The following is a 24712-nucleotide window of genomic DNA, read 5'->3' as shown; positions in this document are numbered from 1 at the left end:
ATTGAAACATTGCCTCATTAAAAAAACTCTAACAGACAGTGTTTGATCATTATTTTGTTGAACCATCTGAGAAAAAGTATTTTCACAAATTCCTGCTTTACACCAGCGAGCCGTTTCACGCTGTCTTACCTTCGACTATACGGCTGCAGCAGCGCTCTATTGGATTTGTCCTGTTTTTCAGATGGTTATTAAGCCGGAGAGTAGCCACTGGTGACCACTACATTTGATGCCGACTAATGCTGAGTGAAGTGAGGAAGACACCGTAATAAGAAAACACACACTACTGCTTTCCTTGTGCGCTGGAATCATAGAATCATGTTTCAATAGAGGTATTTTCTCCATTTTGCACATATTCAAGAAAAATGATGCATGTGCTATGTGTCATTTTATCCATATGAAGGTAAAACCTTCAGGGGGAGAAAACCGACATGTTGGAGCATAGTGATTTCACCACTCAGGAACAGAAGAAGAAAGTGGCAATTGCCATCAATGACAGGTTGCATGCTTCTGTCAGCGCAGACTGCATATCATCGTTGTCAGGTAAAATCTCTGTTTTTGCAAAAAGCCCAATTTAAAGGAATGAAGGAAAGATTTTCAGAAATGGTCATATCTGGTGTTAGCTTTCATGGTTCTTATAACTCACTTAGTATATAAATAACATGCTTTCATGCATTTCCTTTAGACAGCAGTGCACATTTTTGGAAATACATATACTGAATACTCAGTTTAAACCACCATACATGACATTTGTGGCTCCTAAATGACTGTAACCTGTAATCACAGCAGCGATCAGATGGACCGGGGACACAATAAAAGGCAAATAATCCCTAAACACTACACACCTCCATCCAATTTAAGGGGGGAAATTATACCTCAATATTTATCAAAACTGTAGAAATAGTTGACTAGGACACCTGTTATTTTACAAATTCAAACTATTTACTTTGGACTAGGTGTCATTTTGAGCAAGTCGAGACATGTGAATGGGTTTGTGCCCTTGATCGTGACTTTTCAATAAGCAATGTCAGGTGCGTGGAGCCAAGGCAAAGTCATATCTGAGAGAAAATATAATAAATTGTAACAAAATGTAATAGATTGCTTCTTTTTGCATCTAAGAGTCTCTTGTTTTTTTTTTCAGTGTGGGCATTTTTCTAATCATATAAGTCCTCTAGTACGACTATGTTGGTTTTGTTTAAATGTGCTAGATATCTTAGGCATTCAAATGTGAATATACACTTCAGTGTGTGTCTCAGAGAGATACATCTTAATGCACTATTACAGAATGTATATAAGTAAATAAAAAAAAAGAAACCCATAGGACACACACAAACATGTCCACACACACACACACACACACACACAAACATGTCCACACACACACACACACACACACACGCACATGCACATGCACACGCACACGCACACGCACACACACACACACACACACACACACACACACACACACACACACACACACACACACACACACAATAGATTGCCAGTATACAAAAAATGAATCAATTCAGTCTTTTAAAATGATGACGATTAAAATATAAATACTTGAAATGGAATAGGGGAACTTTGAGAATAGAACCTCAAGAATTAGACAGATACTTTTAGTAACTAGCCTATAATTGATAAGAGTTCATGTATTATACAGCAACATTTACAACCTAATGTAAAGAATCAGTGTTTAAACTGCTATTGCTAAGTCCCATCCTACATTTGATAAGTCTTTGTCTGTATTTCCTGTTTATATTGAATAATTTGGCTTTTGGACACATGGAATCCTCCAGCAAATGCACATTATAGTTTCAGGCATGTAAATTATTATAAGTTAAACACGTCGGCTATTGGTTTCTCTAATTTCATTAACATGTAAGCACTTAAATCTGTTTGAATCCAACTTTTCAACTGAAAAAGGCTTCTGCAACTGACTGACACATACACGCAAACACACACAAGATCCTCAATTAACTGAGATAAAGAAAGAATGTTTTATTTTCTAAATTCAAACGCCACATTTGTGTAAAATAGCGATCTTGTAATAGATTTTGATTCATCTCGAGGTATGCAGTAGTTTCATTATTCATGGTGGTTTATTTAACCACTATCATAAAAGCTCAAATCAATAAGTGGATAATTAGTTTCAAATGCTGTAGACTTTATGTTTAAAATGTTTTCTATTTCAGTTCAGTTACTGTTTAAATCAAACGTTCCTACTGCAAACAACAGCTTCTGCAACAAACAGACACACAAACACACATCATACATGCACACACACACACAAAGCCTAAAGAGAAGGTAAAGAACAGGTTACCATTCAAATTACACATTATTGTCTGGGTACAGTCTTTCCGTAGCCTCCAGAATAGATTCATGTGAAAAGTCAGTACATATGCTCAGAATAAGCATCACCAGCTGGCCAGCTTTGGCTCTAAGAGGGCAGAAGTCATCCTCCATTTGCTGTAGAACCTTCAGGCTGGCTCAATCAACTGTCAATTGGGATGCTTTCAAAACAAACTCAGGCCCATTATCAGCAAGAATGCCCCATACACAGGCAGTGGGTTAAATGTCAGATGCCTAAACAAATTGGTTGCACGCTTAAACGTATCCTTGGACTTTGTGAGGCTCTGCATCTCCTGGAGGAATGTTGCTTTCCATGAAGAAAAAAGAAACGGCACAAAATAGGAGATATTTGTATTTTTTATGGGGTCAATGTGTGTGGAGTGTGGAGTGTGCGGTGTACAATGGTAATATTTTTTTGTTATTATTTTTGCACTGAGTGGGTTTGCTCTGCAGGCTAACAGTGCCTCGCTGGGACAATGGAGGTGTTATTCAGTTTAATAAAAAAGACTGAGTTATTGTCAGTAAATGGTTCATTCACTGCATTCATCCACGGCATGTACATTTCGAAGGACATTGCTTGCGTAGGGGTTGGTGTGCTTTCATATACAGTGTACTCCATTTGACAAAGAAGATATTATAAGATGTGTCTGCCTTTCAATAAAAACAAATGATTGCGCTTTTAGAAAACATTTAGACATGGAAAGGAGAATTCACAAAAGGTCAACTCCTTCACCACAAATAAAAAACGGATAAGAGACATAATTAATACCAAGAATAAAAATATTTAGCCACACACTATAATTCCCTGCCAAGCAGAAAGTAATGGGACCCTTACCCGCCAAAACCATCACTTTCATGCCTTTCTCGCTGACAATACACTTAAACACAAGGAGCCCCCCAATCCTGTTAATCCACTCATCCACTCAATGTCAAGTCCACCGTCTGTGCGTCCGTCTGGCTAGCTGACCCGAGCCCCACCCACCTTGACCCTGACCCCGAGTACGCAGCACCAACCCCCAACATGGGCCCCTCAGTGAGGGCTACAATAGAGCCCCCTCAACCAAAACGCAACGACTTCAGATTGTAAAGGTGAAATGTTGCAATGGTTTTAATGAGAGCAACTGCCAACATCCCAATAAATCGATATACCTCTTAAATAAAAAGGTTTTTGGTTTCTATTTATTCTAAACCCTTGTAAAATAAATGTATACAACATATACATAAAAGAATAAAACAGCAGCATAAGCTTAATCCTTTTGAGTTAAGAGTTTTACCTATTACTCTGCCAACTAAGTATACGTCATTTATTTTAAATACACAGGTTAAGTCGCCGAAAGTGAAATGACAAAGTTTTAATACCAAATAAGTTTCACTTGTTCTCTAGGTAATACGATTTCCAGGCTTAGTGGCAGATTAAATCAGTAGTAAAAACAGACGAGTGAAGATGACCTTAGTGTATGACCCCAGCCCATCACCAAAACACCAGTCCACCATCTCTCCCTGACCCCCGATGAAAAATGAGCAGCCAAACATTGGCTCCCCACCCTCCCCCCTGCCCAGTCTGGCCTGCGCTGGCCTGGTCTGGCCCCGGATGGCCTAGCCTGTCCCGGGACTTGAACTTGAGACGTGACACAACAGCCTGGCCAGGCGTGGACAGATGAAAGAAAAGAATAGGCGGCTGATGGGTCGCTTGCATATGAATCGCCGGGGCAACGGAGAGGGGAGGGGTGGGGTTAGGGGGTTAGGGGTAAAGGTCAACCCCCTGCATCCCGGGGTCCCGCACAGACCGCTCCCTAACTGACGAGCAGACAAAGGAGATGAGGAGGGGGTTCGGGAGGACACGGGGCGCTGAGCGCTCGGACCCCTGCCGCCAGGAGGAAGGAGGGGAGAGTAGGGGACTGGGAAATGAACACACACAAAAACACATATGCATGGGCACACAATGACACACACACGAGGCAGATGCGCTATGCAAACACACTTAGGCTCAAATGTGCCACAGCAGAGGGACAAAAACACTCGGACACACACACTAACAGATACCCACACACACTTTTATCTGAAAACACACACTTCAATGAACACACTGAGGACATTTGCATCAATATTTTATCAAGTCTAAATTCAAATGCTAACATTTGCGCAGGGAGCACTTAGCTCTGTGTTCATTGATGAAATTCAAATGGACAAAATCCTTAACAGATTACTTACAGCATTTGAAGCTCATTATCCACAAAATTGTGGTTAAATAAACTGCCATAAATTATAAAACTACCGCAAACCTCAAGAAAAACAAGGATCCATTACAATATTTCAAATAAACACGCGAATTGACTCTATAAATGTGTTTTTTGGAATAAAAATAAAACCTTGTTCCATTCTCCAGGTTTCAGTTTCACAACAACAACCTGAAAGTGTCAGCTGCTTGGAGAAACCGCCCCTCCACTGAGAGGTCACAGGATTGATTCCCTCTACGGGTCATGTGTCCTTGGGCAAGATACCACATTTCTATTACTCCGCAGCCTGACCCTAATAAATGTTTGATTTTACAAGCCTAGGTGATTACGATTTACACACGGGCTGTTTATTGCATGAAAACTTAATCACCTACTGAGTAGAATGAGGAGATATATCAATTTTATGGACAAAGCTTGATGTAATGACTTTATATCTTCTGGTTATTGTGACCATAACAAACTCAAATGTTATCGTCTTTCTGCTATTAAAGGCAGTGTGACGTTTAATATGAACTTTTATTATATTTGGCCGCAAAACTCACGTTACTAATTCTTCCTTTTCTCTCACAGATCGCATTCTACCATCTAGTTTAGAATAATTCTCTCAACCCATAATTGAGTCACATTACTGACAATGGAGTACTGTGTCAGAAATATTCAGTTGTTTGAATGTGTCAGTATATCCCAGCTCTACCACAGAGGCCAAATAGGCGCAATCAAACTGAACGCTTTGTCTTCTCCAGTAATGGATGACTGACAGACTGTCTGAGCGAGCTGCCATCCAACCATGTTCTCTGACCCCAACAACACTGGAGCTGCAGAGCTGGTAGCAGAAAACCACCCTGTGTGTGTGTGTGTGTGTGTGTGTGTGTGTGTGTGTGTGTGTGTGTGTGTGTGTGTGTGTGTGTGTGTGTGGTGTGTGTGTGTGTGTGTGTGTGTGTGTGTGTGTGTGTGTGTGTGTGTGTGTGTGAAACAGAACATGACGATGGTCATCGGTGATCCCTCACCGCCTCAGGCGAACACTGGCTAAATGTACCTCACTCAGTCAGCGAGACACTGACATGGATAGAGGCTTTGCATGCACGTGTGTGTGTGTAAAAGCCATGCATCCAGATAGCGATAGCTGTGTAGCTCCAGCAGCAGTGTTTAAGCTAAGCTGCTGTGTTGTGTGCTATCACTGCTGCTGCTGCTGCTGCTGCTGCTGCGGTGCTGAGATAGATAGGAGGATTGGAGCAGGCCGGGGCCCTTTCAAACCCCCAGAGAGCAGAAAGGGAGTGAGTGCTGGGCCTAAATGCAAAATCTCCTTAGCTTATACCCCCGAGGGATGCAGACACAGGGCCATTTTCTGGGAGAGAATCATGCCGCCAAGCGGACAGCGGATTTACCATATTCATACCACTCTTTAGAGAGGAGGAGGAGGAGGGAGAGGATCTTCACCTGTCCCATTTCGCTGCTATGACTATATGTGGCTGCAGCAGCTCGCATGGCCGCTAAAGCCCCTGGGGGAAACCATTAAGGAGAACCTCGCTCACTCCCCACATTTCACTCTCCCTCATCCCCCATTTTCTTCCTTCCTCTCCTCCCCACATCTCCCTGCCTCCCTTTTTTCATATGAAGTATGAAGCCTCTCTCATTCATTCCCTATCCCCACTAATAAGGAAGGGTGGTTCAGCCAAGGCCAAACCTAAAAATCCAGCAATATCCCCCGTCTCTATGTAGAAGTGGCAGGAATAAAAGAGGGGTGGGTGCGGCTGTAAACAGCTATTTTCTAGGCACAAGGCCCTGATGAAAGATGTGTAGCTGCTAAAAAGTACAGCTGGTGTACTGCTGCTGGCGGCAGTGCGGAGAAAACTGCCCAGATTCATATCAATGGCTTTGATTGAAGCACTGGGAGAAACCCGCCGGAGGACGGTTTGTCAGAGATGTCAACATGTGTGTGTGTGTGTTTGTGTGTGTGTGTGTGTATGTGTGTGTGTGAGGATTGGGATTTGTTAAAAGATTTGTTTGGAAACCTGTGTGGAATGAAAAGTGTGTGAGCATGGTGTCCTTGCATGCTTATGTTCACCAAAGTGTAAATAAGTGTAACGGTGCTTTTGTGTTGTGTACATGCACTTCCCTGTGTGTGTGTGTGTGTGTGTGTGTGTGTGTGTGTGTGTGTGTGTGTGTGTGTGTGTGTGTGTGTGTGTGTGTGTGTGTGTGTGTGTGTGAACTATGTAGATTGAGGTAGGGAGTGTTAGAGAGAGGGGCAGTCAGGCTAACAGATTCATATCCAATATGAAGAGGTTAAAGTGACGAGTCCAATCCTCCCCACAGAGCAAAGAGAGAATGAGATTGAGAAGCAGAAGGAGGAGGAGGAGGAGGAGGAGGAGGAGGAGGGAGAGCAGGGAGGAGGAAGAAGAGGGGGAGGGAGGAGGAAGGGGTGTAGTACAACAGATTAATTTCATTTCTGAACTGAGCACTCCTATGCTGAGGCAAAAAAAGGAAAAAGCAAATGATAATAAAAGAGGATACAAAATAAGAGCGGAGGGGGGCAGTGATAAGCAGGGAGCTGGGAGGAGAGAAAAAAAGGAGAGTTTTTTGCTTCTTTATCTGATGTAGTAAATGTGTGTGTACTGTATGTGGGAGAGATTGGAGCCGCAGAGTGTGAAGACGATTATGTGTTCAAAACTGCCTGTGAGTACGCCCGGCCTCTGGGGGGGGTTACATTGCAACTTCACAGGCCCATTGAGCTACTTTAAATCATGTAGAGCGGCTGCAGAGGAACAGCATGGGATGACAAATCCATGAAGCCTTCCTAAAAGTGTTGTATAAAAAAAAGCTACATTTGAAAATTCTTGTTTTTATATTTGGGGTTTTTTGCAATCTTTTAACCATTTTTTGTTGTAAATATTGTTAATTTGTTATAATAGTCTTAACATTTTATTTTTAAACAGTTGTCATAACAGTCATATTTTGATTTTATTTTGCTACGTATTCTTCTTTCTGTGTCTTTGTATCTTCCTAAGCAATCATTTTCAGGCAGACATCCAGTGTCTAGTGCAGGTTAGAAGCAACTTTAAGTATCAGTAGAATGTTAGCAGTCAACCTTAAACCAATAACCTTTTGGTTGCTAGGTAACCTTTCTAACCAAACCGGCGTTTTTATTCAAGAGTAGAATGCATGCCATCAATAATGGTTAAACAAATATCTCACATGCAAAAGCAGTTGTAAATGTGCTGTACTTCACTTGATTTAAAGTAATATTCCACTCTCCCATACTCTAACACTGTTAAATATCCATGAGCTGACATGTTTCCAGGGTTTATTACATACTAAAGTGGCGCCTACATTCCCTCAGCACCTTTGACAGCACCCATAGAAGGAACTTAAAGAAGCCCTATTATGTTTTTGGAGATTTCCCTTTACTGTAGTGTTATATAGGTTTTTGTGCATGTAAATGGTCTGCATCTCCCGCTGCTAGCGCTCCAACACATCAGGGGCAGGACATCTAAGCAATGGATCAATCACAACAGAGTTGGCCAGCTAACCAAAGAAATTAGAAAAATAACTTGAACATTAAAGAATGTAAACATGGCACGGTAGAGAGGGAAAATACATATATGAAACCTGAAAAAGAGCATAAAAGGGCCCCTTTAACCAAGTTGTCGATCTATGTGTTACATAAACAAAAGAAAAAGTGAAAATTACAGGGACAATTTTCCCCTTAGAGATGCAAAACAACGTCTTATCGAGGTCTCTGCAGTGGTTTCACTTTGAGTGACTACTACACATCGGTACAAAATGGTGTGTCCACAAGAAGCTTTCAGACCCACACCTGACGTTTTTACTCTTGATGTTTCGGACAGGTGCAATTTTTCTGCTTTTAGTCTCTCCTGCTTTCTGCTGGAGATGTCTCAGCTTGACACCGTGACGAATCAGAAAATTACACTTTCAAACTACAAAATGGACCCAGAAACGCCAGGTACATAGCCATCAGCTGTTTTTTTAAGTGTGTTTGCGGGGATTTTTTCTTTGCTTTAACTCACCAGGCACTCAAACTGTATTCATTGGGTACATTAGATGCAGTGCATTCGCCCCATCTAAGTACTTGTATAGCGGATAGCTTACTGTGTAGCCTTGCTCTTAGTGTGTTTTGCTTATCGACCGTACCACTTTTTACCTTTCTGCTGTGTTTTGACAGCTGAGGAAGTTTAAAAAGACTATCATAAGAGCAAAAGTTCAAACGAAGAAAAAAAGAAAAGGGAAAATAAATCCAAATGAGCATAAAAACACCAAACACCTTTGTGGCCACATCTGGTGGACGGTACAATGAGAAGCAGCTGTATGGTGTGCCAAAAACACCTTCTAAAAGCCCTTGAGCTTGTTGTCTGGCGACAGAATATGTGGGTGAAAATGAGTCACAGAGAGTAAGTGCATGTATGTATTTGAAAGTGTGTGTATGTGTGTATGTGTAATGTGGGTAGGGGGGTTAGTTGAGCACAGCAGATTGAAGCACTAACCAGAGCACTCAGATTTATTAAAAAGGGCCGGACCCAACCCCTCCTTTCTCTCTCCATCCTCTATTGTTGTCACTTTACTTCTGTCTCCGTGCATACATACAACCCCCCCCCCCCCAATCCTGCATGATATTACGTTTTTCACTAAAACCCCTTCACAGTCACCGCTGGCTCCTCAATAAGACAGGCTGAGGAGAAGGAGGGGTCGGGGGTAGGAAGGAGAGGAAGGACGTGCTGTTCCTGAGGTATATGGGGACCCCTCCTCCCTATCCATCCTCCCCTCTCCTCACACACCCCCGTTCTCTCCTCCACATTCATTACCATAACCCCTGTCCTCTAAATTAAATTGGGGGGTCTAAATCTCCTCTCTTTGCCCCCCAAAACAGCGCTGACCACCAGCCAAAGGGAAGCACGCAGACAAAAGAGGTGGAAACCAATCTAACTAACCCCACTTTTGTGATCCCACTTTATTAGCTAAATGTATCAGCGGCAGGAAGAAACGCATTGTTGGCTGTGGGGATTCGTATTGCTTAGAAACACGTGCGTACCCACACAATTGCAAGCATGCAAAAGGGCCGCACAAAGGACACGCGTTAGCTCTCTGTGTGTGGTTTATTCGATACAAACCATGTTGGCGAGCATAAAACGTCCCTGCGGCGCTGCAAACGACGAGATTACATTACAGTACCGCACATAAACATGCAAACACTCGGAGAGTACTCAAACGCAGGGAGACACACACTCACAAACACACACACACCGTGCTGCTTATCCACGGCCTCGTCATTTTAATCTCTGTAAAAAAGCCCCGCAGCTTTGAGACGGCGGAAGCGTGCATGAAGACGAGCTTACTCACACTTGCACAGAAAGGGTTTTGCGCGAGATCACACACTGGCTTCATTATGTCAGAGACCTGTGAAGGAGGATAGGAGCCTTTCCTAAGCCCTGTTCTCTCTATTCATGCAAGCAAGGGAACAAGATCACTGCCTTCAGGTTGCCACAATAGACGGGCACTTCTGTATTACACACAGTCGCGCTGATGGACATTAGCTAACTGATAAGCACACACACATGCTGGAGATCACACACATACATGCACAGAACTACAGTACGGTCTTTGATACACAAACAGATCAAAGCAATACTTTGTTGTTTAAAAATATAGATATGCATTTGTTAGGCGACATAAAAAGCAACGACATTTGATTATAAGTGGATTGCTACGAGATTTTTAACTACAGGAAAATTGACCGCAAATTACTCACAAGATTAAAGATCCAAATCGTGTTTGGATCTAGATCTGTAAAGAAGAACTTGTGCTTCAATTCAACTCTGAAAAGTACCCAAGGGATATCATTTCCCATTAGCCAGTCAGTTGGTCTGTCTTCCAAGCAGCAGAATGTAAAAAAAAGAAGCCAACATTTATATGGATGCTGGAGGGTCTTGCCCAAAAATACATACAGATTACATACTGGCTGTGATCTGGTCCTGGGATTAAGAGAATAATGCTGCCTTCAAATGATACACGATTTGCTCACCGCGAGGTTGGGTGCAGGGCTTTGCGGTGAAAAAAGCGAGTTAAGTTTTGATTCTATGGTTACCTCACCTGCTGGCTTGCGGAGCTACAAACATTTGTCCTCTGATTGGTTGCGCCAAAAGGTCAGCGTTGAACGAGGTCAAAGTTGAAATAATTTGAACTTTGAGCGCACTACTCGGTGGCAAATTCAAACTTTAAGCAACGGAAACAGTTTCGCATCCGTCTAGTCGGGCTTCTCCGCTCTCTCCATAGCAACACAACGGCAATGTCAGCGCAGAGCCGCTTTACTGAGCATCATGTGAATGCATCTTAAGACGATTATGTTTTACGGTTATGGCTCAAATTAGTATTGCTTCTTAGTTCTGAGGGTATGACTTAATTACCTACAGTAGAAGTAGGGGGTTGGGTAATCCACCGAATTAGCTACAAGGTAGCTTAAATGGAGTGCAATTCAGTCACTATACACTACAGTTTTCAGGAAGATATGGTGCTAATGCGGCACTGAAAGCCTACAAATAAAAGTAACATTAATGCACACACTGCTGATTCGTGTACAGTGTGAAACCTAATTATTCTGCCTAATTAGAAGTTGAGCAGCAGCCCTGACCTCAGATCAGCTAATCAGTTGAACAGCCTTCAGGCCTTTCTCTCTACCTCACCCTCATGTTCTCTCCCTTCCCTTCTTACGGCCGAACACATCGGGTGACACGGCGGGCCAAGGCAGGGAATTATAGTGATGGAGGGAGTGAAAGGAGGTATGGAGGGGAGCGTGAAGAGAAGGAATGTGAGCTATGAGACGAATGAATAGGCACGGGGTTCTTTATGGCATTTATGTGCGCCGAGGAGAAAGCCTATATCGACGGACACCTTGTTGGACAAAAGGGGGAGCACACACTGAGTGCATTCGATTAGGGGTGCACGTTGGTGTCAAACCACAAAAAAGTCCCATGCTGTGCCCAGGATTCATTATTTAGCACAGGGGTAAAATGGACACCGGCCTGTTTACACACATACACATGAGTACCAAGATGAACTATCAGGAAAACACCAATTTTCTCACACACACGTCAGAAATAAGTACTCAGTAAGTACACGCACAGAAATACCATAAATGTACTCACAAATGGCCACATCACACATTAATGCACACGCTTACATATGATTGGCGATTACGACCCCAGACACACAGGGAAGTCAAATATAGCCTGAGTAGAGCCAATTTAGCCCTTAATGGTCTTTGTGACCATCAAGAGCGCAAGACAAAGATGACGTCCAATGGAGGGTGGATGTGTGTGTCTGTGTGGAGGGGCGCATTGTTTACCTAGATTCCTCTCCTCCTATATGTGTGTCTAATGGCCTATGAATGTTTCCAGGGTAACAACGACAGTTTAAGCTGCTCCGATGGACCGACATACGGATGGCAGCAGAGGGGAAGCAGAGTTCAGGTGACCATATTCGGTTGAGGGGGGATTTTTATTTGATATCCGCACAGCAGGTAGTGTCCATGGTGTGAAATGACTTTTATCATCTATGTGTAAAAAAGACAAAGGCACTGCATCTTTGTATGTGTGCTACCTGCGGAATTTACAGGTTTCCGCACGCGTGAAGGTAATAAGGAACATTTATGTGTTGGACGGTATATAAAGTACAAGACTATATTGCCCCTTTTATATTGATATTAACTGAAGCTATTTAAATGTATACATTTAATCATGAGGTGTGTGTGTGGTAGCAGTTAATATATATATTCTAGCAATCAGAAACAATGTCCGGGGTTTGCTTGGAATAAACAAGTGTAAATGTTTGGATAAATGTACTGAGAAACTCCCTCTGGAGGGAACTTTGGGATTTTAGCCTTTGCAGACCATTTACATGCAGTATAACAAATGTATTCAGGCTGACAATGAACCTTTTCTAGTGACTTTACCATAAATATTGTATGAAAATGTGTGAAGCTGAAGAACATGAATATATAATGTAAGTGTCCAAAAGGTGTGCATACGTGTATGAAGGCAGCGATATTTAATGACAGCTTTGACAGTGATACCAGTCAGTGTGCATGTTTTTTGCATGTGTATGAATGTGTAAGTGCTTTAATATCTGCATGTGTTTCAGACAGCAACTACAGAGCAGACACATCCTCAGATAGTTGTTGTGTGTGTGTGTGTGTGTGTGTGTGTGTGTGTGTGTGTGTGTGTGTGTGTGTGTGTGTGTGTGTGTGTGTGTGTGTGCGTGTGCGTGTGCGCGCGTGTGTGTGTGTGTGCAGAGCCCTGGGTGGGGGTGAGGCGGCTTAACGCAATAAAGCATGTTGTATTGACATCTGTGTTGTGTCTATTGATTCCCCATTATGGAGCTAACAAACCCGGCTGGACGCTTTGTCATTCGCAATCACGTTAGCACCGGGACTCACCAACTACGCTGCCCCTTTTCAAATCTGATCCATACACGCTCACACACGCACAGAAAAGCAGGTGTCCTCACGTGCACACACCTCTTCGCATTCCTACACATTCACGGCAATCATTCATGTCACCACAGGCACCCATCCACACACACACAAGTTAACCACAAATTCACGTGCACACATAAACAGTCAAAACACACATGTACACAAATGGGGTGATGGGAAGAGTAGTCAATGCTGGCCAATCAATGGCGGTGGAAGGTTAAAACCACTCACACAATGGGCGGTTGTGAGCTTGTGGTTTCCAGATAAACCACACAAGGCGGACAGATCCATAACTGACCTCAACGTGCAATTATTGAATCCTCTACCTGTTTTGTACACACACACTTTGACAAATAAGCATAAATGCATGGATTTTCTGCCTCTAAACCCCAAACATGTGCAGACAGCTGCAGACATAAGGTATATACATAGAACTGTGCAAAGACTTAGTCCTACTTCCTGTTATACACACCTCTTTCCGACACCTGCTGATACTGTATATATCTACACATGCACAGACGTATCAAGAATAAAGCCTGAACAAAGCGTCTGCCATGCTTGCACATACACACAGATATACACTCAAGTACACACACATACACAGCCAATTAATCCGGACATTGGCCTTGGCTCAGGGACAGTTTGGCGTGGCCCAGACAACACAACCCCCTACTGGGCACGGCAAGGTGAAGAACCTGGGTGGAGGAAGAGGTAGTTATCGAGCAGCATGGAGCTTGTTGTGTCTGCATGTGTGAGTGTGTGTGGGCAGGCGGTTTGTGCTTTGAAAAGTTCCTCTGCATGGTTATTAGACAATAGAATAAAATAGCACAACTGCCGTATTGCCTTATTGTTTCAGTATGTTCTACAAGGTGTGGTCATTTACAATTACGGACTTTGTTTTGTTTTTATTACCACATAGATGATATTCTTAACTCTTTTTGATTACGGTGTATCATGATTTTTTTATCACTAAGTTACTAAGATGTAAACTTACTAGAGAAACAGGAAGTAGAACATAAAATAAAATAAATCGACACTGTGCTGAATAACTTCAAGTCCGAGAGGCCTCTCAGAGTAGCCAACATAAATAAACCATCCCTCTCAATCCGGACACGTGCCTACTCTGTGAATTTGACAGCTCTCAGTTTTATATGGGCCACAGTGGCCCTGGAGGATTTTACAGCAGTGTACATAAAATAAAAGAGCATTTAGATTTCCTTTGTTGTGGTGCAGAGAGGGAGTGAGCAGCGGCAGCTACAGGTCCCTGTACAGGTCTGGTCAGATCTCTGAGCGGCCCAAAAGACAAGCTTTTAGAGTCTTTGTGGCAAAGATCTGACACTCAGAATGAACTGAGGAGCATCAGAGTATTAATGAGCAGCAAACGAGAGAGAATTCAATGAGTAGCTGTGCTTTTGACAAAGGATGTGATAGTTTTTCTTCCAGCTGCTTTACCACATCTCTTATCTCTCTAATGCTGTTTACCCGAATTCAGTATACTGCTTATACTTACTCTTCAATAGTGAGAAATTAAAACCTCAAGAAGGATTATGCAGAGCCTTCAACTAAGAAGGCTCTAAGCATTCTTAGTTGAATTAATTTCAAGCAAATGTGCTCATGACTTTGGATTTGCTAGGTATGATATTTGTAAACCTGATGCTTTTTTCTGAATACTTAATAACTAATAATGTTTGTAGCCATATAGGAGCACTGTCTGCTGGTTTAATAAAAAGGTGAATGTGTTGATATTTGATCAATTACTATATATTTTTGTAATCCATTAATTGCAGAGATTCAATATCCTTAAAATCTTTCATTTGCATACACATTAATGATATTTTCTGTATTATAGGGACCTCCCAAAACATAATTTAGAGCAGTGTTTCCCACATAATTTGATTCTATTTGTGGGGGCACCGATATTTAATTGTGGCGGCCCGCCACAAATGAATCAATGTATGGGAAACACTGTAGAGAGTCATATAACGTTTGGGGGTAGCAGTAGTCTATAGGCATTTGGCTTTGGAACTGAAGGGTCGTCGGTTCAAGTCCAGTTCGGACCAAAAATACAGAGTGTGGACTGGTAGTTGGAGAGGTGTAGCTTAATCTTAATTACCTTTAAATACTAAAAATCAGACTAGTGAAGATTTAATTGGTTTTAGCAGGAAATAAAGTGACTGTTCAGTGGTACTGAAGAAAACATTCTGAGATATAGTACAAAGAAATAATACTGTGCAAGTAAATGAAGAAATAAAACTTTCCCTCTGCGATAACAGTTTCCATCCAGTGGCTGTTTTAAAAGCGTTTTACTGAGGCGATGTGTCTAAGGCCAGGCTGAGCTGAGGCCAGCAGTCTCAACGCTGTAGTGTTAAAGAGTCGAGCTGACAAAAATACCCATAAGCCCTCACTTTAGATCCACTGTAGAACCACTGTCTGCTAGCGTCTGCTGTTTAGGACCTCTCTCTCCCCCCCTTTCCTCCACTGAACCTCACTCACCTCGTCTTACACTTTTGACACCCGCCGTCTTTGCTCACACTAACGCACCCAGACACGTGCACGCGCACAGGTGCAGGCAATCGTACCGATGCACACATGCACACCTTTGGTCAAAGGCGCGGATCAGAGAGACACAGAGAATTGTGGGTAACAGACTTAGCTAAAGTGGCTTATGGGGCCCGGGCAAACCACACCAGGCAAATCCAATTCAACAAGCTCTCTGTCCATAGGGAACGACGGAAAGAGGGGAGAGAGAAAGAGAGGAGAGTTTGCATTTTACTGAAAGGCTTTCGTGTCAAGTGAACACTCTACAGAAATGAGAGAAATAGAAAGAGAAACAGGAGATTCAGAGTTTCCTTCTCTCCAGAGATCAAAGATGAAACACGGAGAAAAGAGAAGGAGATTCAGACGGGGAAATGAAGGATGAGTGTTGGCCTTTGCTCTCCTACGAAGTTTATTTCTCTTGTGTGTATTGGCTGCTTATCACACAAACATGTTTGAATAAAAAAACATTCCTTAGAGGCACTTCCACATGAGAGAGGAAGACTTGCTAGCTCACTCACTCATACGTTCATTTCTCATTTGTTAAATCATTTATTTATTCCAGCACACATTCAGTCATTATTCATTATTTCACACTGTTCATTAAATGATTGATTATTCCAGTGGATCGATAGCGTTTCATCTGTTCAATCACTGTGTTTAATAATTCTTTCACTCTCCCTCTTACTCACTGTTTCTTTCAATTCAATTCACTGATTCCTTCACCTGTTAATTCTCTAACTGAAACGTTCACCTTCTCTTTCATTCATTATTCATTTATGCACTCGCTCATCCTGTTATTCATCCAATCATTCATTCTGACCCAGCCTCCACCTTGTCCTCTCATCACTTTAATTTCTTAAAGGACCAACATAGAAATTGACCCTGTCCCCCCTCCCCTTCCCAAAACAGAAGCAAGTGGTTATGTGTCAAAGGCGGGAGCAGGAGCGGCTCTCATTAAAAACCTCCACCGTTTTTCTCCTCCTGACACCTACTTAAGGTGATAGGCTGAATTACCAGCAATGCTCAACATGCACATACACCACCCCCCACATCTGTCATTTGGAATTTCCGCCTGACTGGATTAAAGCAGTGGGGATGGGGGACAAGGGGAGCCAGTGGCACTGTCACCCTCAAACATGAACACATATGTTGTTGAAACAATGACCAGCAAGTCACACATACTGAGTTTTAAAACTGCCACAGGTGGAAAGAAAACCAAAGCTTTCCATTCATATAAACAAGAATATTATCTTAGTGTCATTTCCTTTTTTCTTTATAACCCTTTTACTGTAGGAACTAATATGGATTTTGGAATAATACACCAAACCAGCATAACCGATAAAGCCCTTAAGAGATATTAAAGGTACATTATAGTGAGATGAGAAAAATACCATAAAGAGCACTTCCGTTATTGATCACACTGATAGTCACTCAAGCAATATTAGAGCGATCATCGGGTATTAAAGCGCAGCATAAAGGCATGATAAGGTCGTTATTGTAAGTAACTATTGATTGACAAACTCACCCTGTAGTGATAGGCCAATTAAAGTATAATTAGTTTGACTATGAATACAAATAAGTCATAAAAGATGTATTAAGGGACACTGTTTTCTGAATTTTAGTCATTTGGAATAGGTCCTTATGTGATTTTTTCCTCACGTCATCCAAAGTTTCTCCCTCAACTTGACTGAACTCTTGTTTTCCCAAAGTGGCCACAGAGATCAATACCCTCTGATCGATATAGATGACCATGAATATTCCAGGCTAACCTGAGCGAGAAAGAGTGAAGGAGAGGAGAGGAGAGGAGCGAAGAGAGGAGGCAGATGGAGTTTTGAGATGGATGGATTTGCCATGAATGAAAGGAGGGAAAAAGATGAGGAGGAGAGAGTGTGGCGCCTCTGTGACACTGTGATGGATGCTAATGAGCCAGATATGCATGCATCCAATTTTGGGAGTGTTTTACACTTTTGGATTTATGCACGAGTAAGTATTTTAATTAAATTCTCTTGCCTTGTTCGTGATAAATTAATTCTATTAGCGGAGATAGAGTAAAAAGATGGTAATGGAAAAAAAACGAATTCTAGAGATACTAAGCCTTCCAATTCTTCTTCTTCTGATAATTTAAAGTAGATTGCTGTACATAGCGAAGCAACAAATGGAAATCAACGAGAAAAGCATTTGTAATTTATATGACAAGATAAGATATTTACTAATAAAACAATATAAATGTTATTAAAGATATTTCACTAGAAAAACTGTGTCACACGTGAATTTCTGCATATCTTGCATATAAAATAACTTTTATACATTGGAAAGATGCTTGTTTTGATATGTATACTGTGTCATATTAAGTAAACTATAGAAAGGATTACAATTTAACCCACGTAATTTATTTAAGTGATGTGCATCCAAGTTTTCTGGACCGTTACATTTGAAACTGAAATAAGAAAATATACAAAATGTTCTGTATATAATTTTATATATGGGTTTATACATGAGAGGAAATGAAAATAAAAACCATGACCGGGTTTTATTCTTTGTGTAGGTGCACGGTAAAAGCAGTCTTACCGGGGCTGGACCGCGGAGCCAGCGAGGACTTGAGTCTCCAGGCGCTGAAGTCGGACGCTGTTCTCTGAAAGACGAAGGGGACCGGCAGGGGGACAAACATGGTCCTCTGTCGACCTGGGGGTCGTTGTTTTTTTGTTTTTTATTTTAGTCTCACTTTTCTTCTTTTCTCATCCGTCGTGCTTCCGTCGTTCTTTGGCCTTTTCTTCGTATGCTTTCCAGGTTTACGGACCGCTGGGTTGTAAAAGAAGCGTGGATGCTTTGAAAAAAACTTGGCTTTTTCTTCCGTCAGCGGTTTCCCATTTCTCTTGAATGGCTTTGGGATGCAGACGGATATTGTTCCCCTTACTTCTCGGGAGTCTGACAAACACACACACACACACACACACACACACACGCGCGCGTACAAAGAGCGATGTGCAGGACGCGCAGCGGCGGGTTTGGGAGAAGGTGTAAAGCTATCAGTGGTTATCCATACAGGCTAACACAGGTGGCTGGACAGAGGATGATCTGTGTTACCATCGTGAGTCTAGCTGCTCTCCACGGACACGATTACACTCCATGTATTGTGTCCAGACTGTGCGTAAAGATCGTCTCTGTGTTTGTCTCTCGGCAGGGTTTGCTTTGGTTTAGGTTTCGGAAAAAATAAAGATTTCTCCTCCTGCTGAAAAGTCTGTCCAAACGGGTGAAAACTGTCCGTGAAACACTGCTTCTCCTTTTTGGTTCTCGAAAAGATTTGGTTAGTAGCTTGCTGGTCTGCTGAAGGACACATGCACTCAAAGCGACACAATAATAAAATGCATTATTTGGTAAAAAGATGAGGAATAATCAAATAATAAAGTAAGGCTACGCAGGCACCTCCTGTCTGACTTTCGCTCCTCCCTCTCCTCCCGTCGCTGCTTCTCCCTCTTTCTCTACCGCGGGTCACTAATTAAAGCAAAATCAATAGATAAATAAATGAATAAATCCATATCAATAAGTACACCTGTCTTCTCCTTTCCTCCTCCACTGAAGCACGAAAAAAAGAGGAGGGGGAAGCGATGTCTCTCTTTCTTTTCTTTTTTTGTTACGCTGTATAGTGTCTTTTCTTTGGCTCTGCTCCGCCATCCGCCGGTGTGTGTCTCTTTCTCTCTTCAGCCTCTCTCCTCTGTGTGTTATCCAACGTGTGTGTGTGCGCGTCTCTGCGTCCCCTCAGTTTATTCTGGGAACCCCGGTGGTTTCGGTCCTTCACCGCGCAGACTGAATGCTCTCTGGCACGGCAAAGCGCTCCGTCCGGGAGACAGACGGAGATACCCAGCCCCCTTTTTTTTTACCCCCTTTCCTTTCCCTCCCCTCTCTACCCCCCTTTTCTCCCTCTTCGCCCCAACACTCATAAACACGCTACGACCCCACTTTCTCCATCCATTTTCATGTATTGACACTTTCTGATCTGCATTGAAGTTGGAGCTAGGCCTATATATTGAAGACACATTTAAAAATTATATTCTGTTACATTTTTTGGAAATACACACATACACACACACACTTCTCGCCCTCTTCCTGACCGCGGTAATCCCGTACAAGGCGAGCACAGATCCGGCCAATTGATCCTCTGATTACTTCATTATAATGAAGCCAATAATCACATCATCGCCTGCCTCCGACATATCGATCGGCTCTTCACAATGCGCGGACATGAATTCAAAGGGGGTGGGGGGGTGGTCTTGTATGTATATTTCAGCAGGTGGATCTCTCTCCCCTCTCTCCCCCTACCTCTCTCATATAGATTTACGTGGGTCTGGCTAACGCAAGGTCACCAGCAGCACTCAACTAATGTATTTATTTTCCCCTCACAGAGGTGAATTATCAAAGCCTGCAGAGCCACGGGTGTTAAATTAGTAATTATTTTAAGCTCAGTGAGGCTATGCGCGTAAAATGTGCATAAAATGTCAGTTGAGCTGAATCTAAATTGACTGTTTTTCCTGTTAAGGGTCGGTGGTGTGTTGTTGTGGTTGGTGTGTGTGTGTGTGTGTGTGTGTGTGTGTGTGTGTGTGTGTGTGTGTGTGTTTGTGTGTGTGTGTGTGTGTGTGTGTGTGTGTGAGAGGGAAGGCGCCTCCCGGCCATCACCTCTCCTCACCACAGTCCGTGAGATGATGCACCGCCCCAATCTGCGCCGCGCATTTACACCCCAGATTATCGCCAACATGGATTTTTTTAAATAGGAAAATCTATACGCTAAATATCGCAGTCAATAAAAGAAAATCGACCAAACCCACACACATGTCTCACTCTCACTCCCTCTCTGTATACACTCAGAGGTGGGACTGAGCTGTTAATAAGTTATCGATCAATTATGGCCCTCATATATGGAAAGGCCTCGGGCTCCTTAGCAATGCTAATGCAGTAAGGAGAAAGGAAACGTCAGATAGAAAATGCTATGCGGATAACACATTAGCAGAAGCGTCCTGAGCTACGGACTTATACTAAAGTCTTCATATTTGACTGCGAATACTGATGCTTCAAATACTACTGTACAGCCTATGGTACTACAGTACTAGACAAAACACTTCTATCATGACTAATGTTGCTTCAAAACAGCTGTTACTGCTACTACCACTGCTATTTAGACTGCAATAGCCACTGGTATATCCTGCATTACTACTATGCAACTACTAGTGCCACTCGTTTCTTACCACCACTTTTAGGGAACAATAAACCTCTCCATTCCTACTATTATTTCTTTTAGTACTCGTACAGCTGGTGAAACCACGACGAAAACTCCTCTACTGCCATTACTATTGCCACTTTTATGAGTTTGCATAAGTACTTTTTGGTTATTGTAGTACTACTGCTTCTGCGACCTCTACTTCGACTAACACTACTGTCACTTTTCACAGTTGTTTCTAATTGTTCTTTGCTTTTTTATGTTTAAATTGTTGTTTGTTTTTTCTTGTAAGGAAACATGTGATTATGATTCTGTTCAAAATGTATGAATACATTCCAAATGTATGTATAGAGGTTGTAATTGTTCAAAGCTTTGGCAATACTGTTTGTCAATATGGTCATGACAATAAAGCTATTTGAATTTTAGTTCTTGTATTAACACCGTTAGTGCTACTAATGGTGTTATTTCCTGCGTTTGTACTAATACTGTGACTTCTACTGCTTCTCCGGCCTTTACTCCAACTAATACTGTGTTAGTAATAATACATCCACTTGTATACATTGTTTCTATTACTACTGGTTCTAGTATAATACTACTGTTAGTATTGTTCGGCTTCTACTCCAACTACTACTACTAATACTCTGTTAGTAATACTACAGCCACTTGTATAAATGGTTCTATTACTACTGCTTCTAATCATAACATTATTAGTGCTGCTAGTGATGTAATTTCCCTGTATTTTACTAATACTGTGATTACTGCTTGGCCCTTCCCTACTACAGTACTTGTCCTTCTAAAGCCTGTATCCAACGTTTCAGAGCATTTCCGTTACCCGCTGCATCCTTTGATGTCATGTATGCATAGACACACGTCACATCACAAAGGAGCCCCCCCCCCCATAAAAAAGGCCTACTCCCCATTGACAGATGACATCCGCATGTGCAACGAGCGAGAGAGGGGAGGAAAAAATAAAAGGAGCAGGACGAGGAGGAGGGCGAGGAGAAGACGTATAAAGAAACGACCGGTTGTCCCTCAAGAGCCCCCCTCTCCACGTAAGGGGCGAGCGCAGAGGAGCCCCGATCCAAACTCCTTCCAGACAAAAGCAATTATTTCTTGTAGAATATAGTGTGTTTTGTGCGTCCATCGCGGGAAAAGGGGAGGGAGGTGTGCGTGGATTTGAAGGAGAGGTGAAAAATATGGCGCACGGAGGGCCTCATCAATAGCAATATGTTCTTTTTCCCTTCTGTTATATCTATCCTTTTATAACTACTATCCAACCTGCTGCGGCTGCTTTGTCTGACATTGTGAGATTGTAGGCCAGAGTGGACTTCTGATCAGTAACACACAAAGAAAAATCACAAACATGAACAGACATGAGCCATAACAATTATTTAACTCTTATATTTCACACTAAAGCTAAAGAAAAAAAACGTTATAAATGACATTTATTTGATATTTTTGATCAAATTAGTCAACTGGTACTGACATTATGATAAATAAAGAGACATACAACTCTGTTTCCAACTATATCCTTCAAAATGATATACAAAAAGATTAAGTCTGTCAGAATAAGTAACATATTTCTAAGTATATTAGTATAACATATTAAATGTGATTCTTGTATACTGTAGGTATTTAAGTGAAGGCATCTTTTTCAGTACAGGAAGTCTATTGCAGAATTAGATCTCATTGCTCTTTAACCAGCTGTGTGTGTGTGTGTGTGTGTGTGTGTGTGTGTGTGTGTGTGTGTGTGTGTGTGTGTGTGTGTGTGTGTGTGTGTGTGTGTGTGTGTGTGTGTGAGAGAGGGAGTTCATTGTTAAATGGCGGTGTCATGTTGACAAACGAGTTGGTTGAATTAAATTCTCCCTCATCAATAACAAGAGAGGGCCAATCAATACCAGCTTACAATTATATCAGCGCCTAACCCTCTGCTACCGCTGTAACCACACACACACACACACACACTCACACACGTGGAGAGATAGCGCGAGGGACGGAAGAGTCATTACCCCTCTGTAACACGGGGCTAAATAAACACTCAAATATTCACACACACCCACTGAAGAAGAATGAGTTATTATTATAAACAAACACTTACACAGAAGGAATCCTTCATGAGACGCTGACCCCTAATAAACACACATTATTTTTAGCATCTGACATTTGATCTATTTTCAGCATCCTTCTCTCTCTATGTCCCTCTCATTCTGTGTCTATGTGTCTCTCTTTACCTCTGGCGGCCTGACTAAGTAATCAATGCTGACAGATTGTCAATAGGCCGGTGCGGGCCCTGCCAATACCTCTCCTACGTATCCATTATTCCTCTTAGGGCCGCGGAGGACAAACGCAGAAAAGAGTAAAACACGGTGCTGTCGATACGCCACCTTGATACGATCATTGGGGCAGATCAATGCTTTTGCTTACAGCTCATGAGCTCGCTGGAAATCACACTTAGCGTGGAAATTGGTTCGTGAATACACATTCCCTCTCACTTCTTATCTTCATAGGATGGTGATTTTGTTCATGTGTATTCTTGTAATTTCACGCATAATTGTATTTTCGACTTTGAAGATATTTTTCCTTTGTAAATGTCTCGGTGTTTGTATTTCAAACATGTTCTGCATCCTATTTCATCCTGGATTGGTTGTAATGGATTTAAGATGTAAACGCAGGACAGCACTGAAGTGAAGGAGGATGAAGGAGGGGGGGTTCAATATCGCTTTTTGTTGTTGTTGTCATTCTTGCTATCAGGCTCACAGCCAATCCTGTATTCCACAGACACACACACACAAATGAATGTACACGTTTAGCAGCACACACATGCAAACACACCATAACAAGCAAGACAACACGGAAATACCAGACCCACACACTCATGTAACGTATTCACGTACATGCAAACACCCCGTAATATGCATGGATGCACGAAAAGACACACACACACACACAAAGCCTCTGGTTCTTGTGCTCAGAGAGGCCCAAACAGCTTAGCTTAGCACAAATGCAGCATCAGGGCTCGAGGTAATGCCAATGACATGGATGGAGCTTTCCAGCTCATGCAGCCTGAGAGAGAGTGTGTGTGTGTGTGTGTGTGTGTGTGTGTGTGTGTGTGTGTGTGTGTGTGTGTGTGTGTGTGTGTATGTGGGTGTGTTTGTGTGTGTGTGTCCTTTGGAGACGTGGGGGGAGATGAGAGCCTTAAACACTGAGAGGATCAGACCCAGCTCTCCTGGACACCATGGAATACGATCAAGAGGAAAGTGTGCGTATGTGTATGTGTGTGTGTGTGTGTGTGTGTGTGTGTGTGTGTGTGTGTGTGTGTGTGTGTGTGTGTGTGTGTGTGTGTGTGTGTGTGTGTGTGTGTGTGTGTGTGTGTGTGTGTGTGTGTGTGTGTGTGTAAAAAGATAAGAACAAATACATGCAAGAAAACGCTCCAAATATAAGAGGTGGAAGGTGAAAGATCGTCATTCAGAATTATTCCAAGAATAATTTTCTAAAATGTCCTGTAAAACCAATATAAACTTTATACATAATTCTTACAAAATTTGGCAAAATCAACCTACAGTACCAGAACATAGGATATATTACAATTCCTATTACACTTTGCTCAATTGTGTATGTTGTATGTGAGGCTAGGGAAGAAAAGATCATTTAAATGACTGATGATTAAAGCCAAAGATCGCATAAGACTTTTTCTGACGCACGCCAAAAGCTCTTCAATGAGATGTGTCTTTTTCCACACAAACTTTATAATCCTGTATGTTGTAATATATAAACAGCAATCGACAAAAGTCTCAGATCTCTTCTCTGCATCTTTTTCTACATGTTTCATTTCTATCATGCCTTCCTTTCTCTCCGTCTTTCACTCAATCGCTCTCTTAAGCACACACACACACACAC

The 24712-nt window shown here is 42.2% G+C and overlaps 1 protein-coding gene across 1 annotated transcript in view; it reads right to left on the bottom strand.

The window, feature by feature from the left end:
- The window catches only part of LOC117478323 (POU domain, class 2, transcription factor 1), a 56314-nt gene extending 37960 nt beyond the window's left edge, over window positions 1–18354 (bottom strand). Inside the window, exon 1 of the mRNA XM_034125321.1 lies at window positions 18175–18354. Within this exon, the coding sequence (XP_033981212.1) occupies window positions 18175–18274 (100 nt within the window). The 5' untranslated portion in view covers window positions 18275–18354. The remainder of the gene's footprint in view (window positions 1–18174) is intronic.
- Window positions 18355–24712: the final 6358 nt, after the last annotated feature.

The sequence above is a fragment of the Trematomus bernacchii genome, unplaced genomic scaffold (assembly GCF_902827165.1).
Source record: "Trematomus bernacchii unplaced genomic scaffold, fTreBer1.1, whole genome shotgun sequence".
Classification (NCBI taxonomy): domain Eukaryota; kingdom Metazoa; phylum Chordata; class Actinopteri; order Perciformes; family Nototheniidae; genus Trematomus; species Trematomus bernacchii.
The sequence above is the reverse complement of the archived record's forward strand: the minus strand, read 5'-3'. Positions and strand labels throughout refer to the sequence as shown.